The sequence below is a fragment of the Zingiber officinale genome, unplaced genomic scaffold (assembly GCF_018446385.1).
Source record: "Zingiber officinale cultivar Zhangliang unplaced genomic scaffold, Zo_v1.1 ctg230, whole genome shotgun sequence".
Lineage (NCBI taxonomy): Eukaryota > Viridiplantae > Streptophyta > Magnoliopsida > Zingiberales > Zingiberaceae > Zingiber > Zingiber officinale.
In genome coordinates, this window is record NW_024589905.1 from 99,207 (window position 1) to 107,395 (window position 8,189).

Here is an 8,189-nt window from a genome sequence, read left to right on the forward strand (position 1 = left end):
TAATTATGACTTTAAGTTTAAGCATGGAGAAAAATGCATAGAAATCTTTGATTTCATCAGAGACTAGATCCTCTAGTCCATTTTTTTATAGACCAGGGGATGATCCATAATATAATTGTGGTCAGATCATAGTAGCGATTCGACTATAATTGATTACAATCCTTTATTGAGTTCACATTTTCACCCAAGTTATAGTTTGAATCAGGATGGTCAATCGGATAATGCTCGAAGGTTGCTCCTCGCTCGGTGCCCGGTAGCCCGGCCACCATCAGCGACCTTTGGCCGCCTATCCTGACTTAAATTACAACCTAAATGGGAAGGTGAACCCAGGGAGGGATCGCAACCAATTATGATCAAATCACGACTACGATCTGGCCATAATTATATTATGGACCATCCCCTGCTCCACAAAAAATGGATTATAGAATCCTTATGTTATTTCATTTGCTATCTATGCCTATAGTATCTATATGCTTTAGTATAAAATTGATATGCTTAATTGCTTGACTACCAACTATAATTGTTATAATAAATTAATTAATTTTAAAATATAAATAAAAAATATATGAATATTAATTTTCTAAAAATATATAATAAAAATATTTGATATTTAATATAGAAAAAATTACTATTAACATTTTATTTTTTTGTATTCTTTGTAAATCAAACTCATTAATTATTATTTAGTTATCAATTTTATAAAATATGCTAAAATTTTTTCCATCTTATTAAAAAAACTATTTCAATAAGTAGTGTTAAAATAATATAAACCATCATATCAATTAAATAGATATATTGATTAATATATAAGTGGAAGATATTATTATAATTCTCAAATATTGCATTTTATCAAAATTCATAATAATAAATTTTTAGACTAAAAATCTAAATTTGAAAATTTATAAATAGGATTGCCCAATATTATCACAACTAAAATAATCACAATCAAATATTAGATATAATTTTAAAGTTATCAAATTTTATCTCAAAATCACACGATTTCAGAGCCTATAATGATACAGCAAAGGATGTGGTGCCCTTGAAGTATGATCCGAACCCAAAAGGCCAGTTGACATGACAGTTAAAGTCAAGGAGTCAACACTCAAGGCCAGCATGGTTGATCGTCTCAGCCGAGCGGACATCTGATCGGATCCTTGCTCCAATTATATCTCAAGTCTCTCTGTATTAATGAAACCTAGAGGCTAGAGCCGAGTAAGTATCATGCAGAGCCGAGTCCTCTTCGCCACTCAGGATAGTATGGTTAATTATTTTGGTCAAGTGATCTAGCTGATTGGACATAGGTGCGATCGGACAAGCTAGACACTTGGCCAAGTGAAGACCGAGTCCCTGGTAGCCTTCCTTAAATCCGACCTAGCCGCTTTTGCAAGTAACATCCGATCGGACTATAGTAGGGATTCAGTCAGGTTACCACCTCAGTATATTAAGGGCCCCTTAACCCAACGACCTAACATTCTTCCTTGTCGTTTTATGTGACAACTGTCAAGAGAATCAAATGACTACACTTATGCAAGCTGTACATTAGAAATTTCAACCTTGTAAAATGTAGAGATTATAGGTATATTTTGGAAAAAATGTCAGAGCATCATTATGGTCTATCTTTTTTTGGCAATTGATCAAGATTCGTGTAAAAAAGAAAATTAACGCTATAAAAGGGGGACTCCACCTACAAGTACAAGTACGCTTACATTACATGAACACTATACATCCACTGTTCACTACCTTCTATTCGATCGATCACTGATTTGAGCATCGGAATGTCTACGTTAGGGATCTTTCCTTGGCCTAGTTGCTAACGTTCCCTTTTACATGCAAGACCGTTCAGATTCATCTTTTTTCCAGCCAGGAGACTTTGCACAGTCAACATCAGAGCCACCTGCCCAGTGCGTCATCTTTCTCATTTTTAGACAGGATCATATAACAATAAACCAACCAATAAATAATATTAGCGTGATATATAAGTCGAAAATCAAACTAATTCAAAATGAGTAGAATTCTTACTTGAAGCAACCTACAAATTAACCAATACAAGTTAGAATCGAACTTCAAAACTCTCAAAATCGTAGTTAAATCGAGCGAGCAAAGTTTATAACAATCGACAACCTCAAAAACTCAAATCAAGGATTTGGGATTGAGTTGAAAACTCCTCAAAAATGAAACAACTTCAATTTGGGTCGGAGTACAGTGGTCTGCGATGATTTTGTTCAAATTGCTATTTGAAACTTGAAGGGAGATGACGATCACGATATTATTTGATCGGAAATCTTTCTAGGGTTCGAATACATATAGCCCACGACCTAAACTTTAGAAAATCCATGATAAAATGATAGGAATCAAAGGAAAACTACTCACAATATACGTAAATTAAGGTTTATTTTTTACCATTTCTTGCTCAAATATTTTGATTCAAGCCACACGATATTTTGATTCAAGCCACAAGTCGATGTAATATGACCTGGGTTAGGTTTGACTATGATTGATGCCCTTTTCTGTAATTTTTCGATGGCAATTGGCTGGAAATCGGAAGAGGAATATATTTGATTTCTGTTCTCTATTGATAGTTTCAATGATTATGTTTGCATATATCCTTTATCATATGATCATTTGTTATTACACAAGCTTTTGTTACTTTAAAAAGCAAATACTTATACCATTGTTTAATCAAAAAGGGCAGTCTACGTGGTCAGAAAAAATTAGATTATATTGGATTTATTATTCATAATTTTTTCCTGTTTTATAATAGATTATTTTCATGATTTTAACTCATGATTTTAAAGTCACGCGTTAGTAATTTTATCATTATACTATCGACTCAAAAAGAAATAATTTTTAAAATAACAAAGGTAAAATATAATCTTCTAACTTTTCAAACAACAATCAAAAAACCATGAAGGATTTGACAGCAGGGTGAACATTTTATTTTATTTTTTTTTCTTTTGGGCTTAAAAAAAACCTAAATCATTTGTCATTTGTCGCCTCTTCAGTGACATCTCTTCTCTCGCGGACAAAGAGAAGAGCTGGCGGGGGACAACGTGATAGTTTTTGGTTCAGCAACTCCCTTAACAATTCAATTGGAAGAACACAGACAAAAAAGTTAGGAGGAACAGAGTATCAGATCAGACGGGCCGCGATTCACGAGGAAATCTATCTTGTTTGGAACATTCCGCAAGGGAGGAAGCATCGCTGCACCCCAAAATGATCGACGATGAGCAGAGCAAGAGCTGCAACGAAGTGATTACTTCACTTTGTAGGCCAAACCCCAAAATTCCCAAAGTTAGTCATTGTATTGTCACAGGAATAATCATTTCTGCTCTGCTCTTCCCTTCCCTTCTGCATTAGCTTCACGCTGTTGACAAGTCGCTGCTGCTGCTTCATTGCGTTGTGTGTTGTGTCCGAGAAAGATGGGAGTGAGGAGAATCGTATCGTATCGTATCGCAGGCTATGGCTGAGCCTAGTCGGATGTAATTGGAGGGGGAGACTTAAACCCCTTGTCTAATAGGGAGAAAAGTGGCAGGGCAGATGGAAGAAGTTAGGCTCGTCCTGTTCTGGTCTGTTCTGTTCTGTTAGAGGATGGATTTTGTGGAATGGAGAATGCAGAGGCGTCGGTCGGCTGCTGTTGCCGCCCGAACATCTTCTTTCTTCCCTCCCTCTCCTGCTCGTGCTCTCTTCGCATTGACCGGCGAAGCCGCGAAGGTGGGGGCAATGATGTGACATCGCCCACGAGAAAACAGGCAGGTGTCTTTCTCTGTTTCTCCTCTGCTTTTTGCAGAGAATTTTTGAGCATTGATAAATAAATAAATATAGAAATATTTATTTATTTTTAATTCAAGTGTTTAGATTAATCTTAATTTACCTATCAAATAAATTTAAAGTATATTTTTTATACGTTGTGATCTTTATAATATTTGTCGCATTGAAAATTCAAAATCACAATTTATTTATTTTTCCTATTTTATAAGTTTGATTTTTATATATATATATATATATATATATATATATATATATATATATATATATATATAATATTTTTAATTTATCATCTCTAACTATTTTGATTTGGGGCAATTTAGTCTGTTTTTTTCCCTTCCGATTGATTAAATCAAAAGGTAAAATAGTCATCTTTATCCTTCTAGTAGAGTCCTACACATTCTGAAAATAGTTAGATCACATAGATTTATTCAATTTTTCTGAATAAAATCATGCCTTTCTTAAATCATTTTCACATGCCATAATCATTTTAGATAGAATTATAAATAAATTAAGTTTGATATTTATTTAATATCTAAGATTATCTCTCTCTATATATATACTAGTGATCGTGCACACGCATTACGTGTGTAAGGTAATACATTGAAATCACATTTACCCTTTAATATTTAGGTCTTTGAAAATTCAAATTATTTAGATTTTCTTACCCTTAACATTGTCGACCTAAAATATTTATAGAAGTTTTTTTGATCATAGTATTGTCAATTCTAAAATGTGGGACTAAAGAGAATTATATTTTTTTTATATAAAATAACCAGAGAAAATTAATGATGAGAAAAATTCATAATAATATGTCGCAGCTGAGTCTCGAACTCTAGATCATTGATTGTTTTACTTGTGGAATTACTATTAAACTTTGGAATTATTTTTAGTGTCAATAAAAAAAAGTATATTAACGTAAATTCATTTTAGGCTTCACCAAAATTAGTTAGTAAAGGGGGAGAGATTTTTAATAAAATAGTAAGATAGTAAGATATATATATAATGAATTTGTATTTATTTATTTATTTATTTTTTAATTAACTTTAATATAAATCATAATGAATCTGTGGTTTAAAGGCAAAGATATATTTATAAAAATAGAATTTATCAATTAGGGATGTGAAAAATGGGTCTAATTCGTAAATTCAATCTGATAGATTAGACTTCTATATAGCTACCTCCATGGTCCTGTCCGCTGCCCACGCTCCTCCCTCCCAGTATCAACGCCACCGGAGCTGCCTCCTCCGACACTCTGCCAAACCCTAATCTGACCACCCGAGGCGGCGGCGCCACAACTCGCTGCCAGAACCGGAGGCAAGTTGTGATTTGGTGAAATGCCGGCGACCTGTTTCTAACTCGCCGGTTTTTCTCGGGCGCGGTTTTAGGGGTTTCTTAGTCGGCGAAAAGTAGAGCCTGCGGTTTTCTGGGAATGCCGACGGACACCAAGATTAGGGCATCGGTTTTCTTCTCTCATCCGCATTCTCATTGATACCAATGCGCTTGTAAGATCTGTTCTTTTGTGCATTCCAGATTCAATCGCTTTGTTCATCTTGTTTTTTTTCCTTTGTAGATTCTTCACCAAGTGCCATGATTCATCTCGCGGCAGGGAAAAGCAGGAAGAGGAAGGAAATCGAAAGGGCCTTCTCCTTCAATGATCTGAATCAAGATCTTCTCGAAAGGGTCCTCTCATGGCTCCCTGCCTCAAGCTTCATGCGACTGCGCACTGTCTGCAAGAGATGGAACTCCATTGCTAAATCCAGAACATTTCAGGCGGCGTGCGCGCATATACCGTCCCGGAGCCCATGGTTTCTCATGGTCGACCAGGAACTCGATCAGTCGATTGTTTACGATGCCGCCGAAGGGAACTGGAAGGCTCTAAACCCTCCAATTCAGCTTCTCGATCGCCGTAAAGGAAAGCCTATCCCTGTGGCGGCCTCCGGAGCTACTGTTTGTTATCAGACAGTCGACGGCGGTCTAGAGGTGTGCAATCCGGTGACCGGTTCCTGCCGCAAGCTTCCGCACTTGCGACAGGCAACCAAGGCCTGCTATGTGCGTGCCATTGCAATGCATTCGACTCCAAGCAGTTCATCTTCTTACAAGGTTGTTGTAGTTTCTGGCGAATTCCCCAGCCTTGCATTTCGAGTTTTCGACTCCATGAGAGGGCTGTGGGACAATGAGGTCAAGCTGGTTCATGAAACTAAGAACTCAGCCATGTCTTGCATGGTAGACGGTGAGGCCTTCTATTTCCTCAGCGAGGCCGGTGATGTCGTCGCGACCGGAACGCAGAGAAGCCTGTCGAAGCAATACTCGTCAGTTCTGATTATCGAAAACGGGGAGGAGATTGTCTACTTCATTAGCCCCTCTGCTACTGTTGTGGCCTGCAATCTTGCTCAGAAGGCATGGTACGAGTATCCTAGATTGTTGCCGATTTACTCCGAGTACTCGATCGATGTCGTCGAGTGCAACGGGGAGATGCTAGTAGTCCTCTTGTCGGAGTTCCTTGATACGGCAAGTTTGAGGGTGTGGAGGTTCTCCAAAGAGGACGTATCTTGGAGACAAGTAGCCACGATGCCGCCGGCGATGGCTCATGAGTTCTATGGAAAGAAATTGGACATCAACTGTTGTGGCCATGGAAGTATGATCTTGATGTGCTTCCACTCCGATGGGTTCAGCAGGTGTGTGATGTTTCGAATGGAAGCGAACGAGTGGGTCGAGCTGCCCGAGTGTTTTGTGTATGGTTGTGCTAAGGAGTTCATGTCTGCCTTCTCTTTCGAGCCAAGATTGGAAGTTGTTGTGTGAGGAATGAAGTTTTTTTCTTCTCCATTTACTTGTTCATCATTGTATATTCCGATTTCCCTAATGCTTTCTTTCCTTAGGAGGAAGGAAATAAAAACTATGAAAAAAATTTCTAATCATGAATTTTTTTTCTGTTTACTTTATAAATAAAGAGGGATTATATTCATTTCTTTTATTTACTTCTAAAAATATGAGAAATTTTTTTCTTTTGTTTACCAAATGGACCAATTGATTTATAAATCCTTCCGTGGATAATTTTTTCATTATTTTTTACTTCCGTCCAAATTGGGCGGCTGAAAGCAATTCCTTTCTGTCACAATGCACATATCTATTTCTCATCGTGCTACTGACAATACAAGACGATGATAGTCGACTATACTCGATGTCCTTTGAGCTGGTGGCCCTGTGAAGGCATATGTGCTGGGTTGGTGGCCCTGTGAGGGCAAGGGCGGGTGTGAGCGTGCAAGGTCAGTGGCCTTACGAGGGTGAGCACGAGTGAGAGCAAGGGCGAGTGCGAGGTAATTATCTTTTTTCTTTTTCATATCTTTCACTTCTTCCATGAAGAGCTTTTCTTTTCTCTCACCCTTGATACTTTTCTTTTCTTTTTTTTCTTTCTCCTATCTTTCCCTATGAATTTTTTTCTACCATCAATTCCTTTCCTTTCCCTTTCATTCTTTCGGAGTAAACAGAGGCTAAAGCATGAGATTGCTAAAGTTTAGCCTAAATGAAGGCAAGGGCCAAGCCTTATGAAAAGTTTGTAGGTTCTATCTGGTAAGAAGATGACATCACATGTCATATAGAATACCTCGCGTGATGTGTAGAGAGCAGAGAGTTCATTTTGGCTAGTTTTGGTTGGACGAAAAATGGGGCAAAATCAACCTGCGTACGGATTTAGAATTCATCCACCATTATTTTTTATAAAAAAAGTGAAGTAATTTAAAAGAAAGTTAAGAAAATATTTTTTAATTTTTTAAAACTTATATATTTAAATTTTTATAGACTTCTTAAATATTTCTTCTTAATTGTTAGGCAAGAATTAATGGTATCCTATAAATTTGTCACCCCCTTCATTTTTGCCCTTCCACTCCTATTTTCTTTTTGTTTTTTTTTTATGGACTTCGTTCATCTTAGTCCTCAGTTCCTTTGTTCATCTTTGCTCTCGCTTATTGCACAAACTGAGGTAACACCTCTCAACTTTTAACGTGGATAAAGAGAAAAAGAAAGAGAGAAAAAGATTATATGGAACGAGATAAAAATATATAAAAAAGAATAAATACGTGAAAGAAGAAGAGTCATCATAATTTGATAGTATGCTTATTCCATAAATGACCAAAGCTTTAATTGAAATTCTCTTAACCACATTACATAAGATTTTAAGGATCCTATATTGTTCCAGGGTGTAGCGCAGACGGTGGACGCATGATATCTCTGGTGTAATGGTCAGGGGTCGATTCTCAGGAACTGACAACCTGGGGTTTACCCCGCCATAAGCCTATAGCCTGTGTACCTGCATGAACCTCCCTCCATATCCGTGGGGCCGGTACTAGGGGGACGCTAAGGTAGCGAATCTACCTTTAAGGATCCTATATTATCCGAGGGAGTAGCGCAGACGATGAGCACATGAT

The 8,189-nt window shown here is 37.2% G+C and overlaps 1 protein-coding gene across 1 annotated transcript; it reads left to right on the top strand.

Moving 5' to 3' along the window:
- The first annotated feature begins 4,975 nt into the window (after nt 1-4,975).
- Nucleotides 4,976-6,714, top strand: LOC122037020 (F-box only protein 13-like). The gene is made up of 2 exons (XM_042596465.1): nt 4,976-5,270; nt 5,339-6,714. The coding sequence occupies exon 2, from the start codon at nt 5,356-5,358 to the stop codon at nt 6,565-6,567; it is 1,212 nt and encodes a 403-aa protein (XP_042452399.1). The 5' UTR covers nt 4,976-5,270; nt 5,339-5,355; the 3' UTR covers nt 6,568-6,714.
- The last annotated feature ends 1,475 nt before the right edge of the window (nt 6,715-8,189 follow it).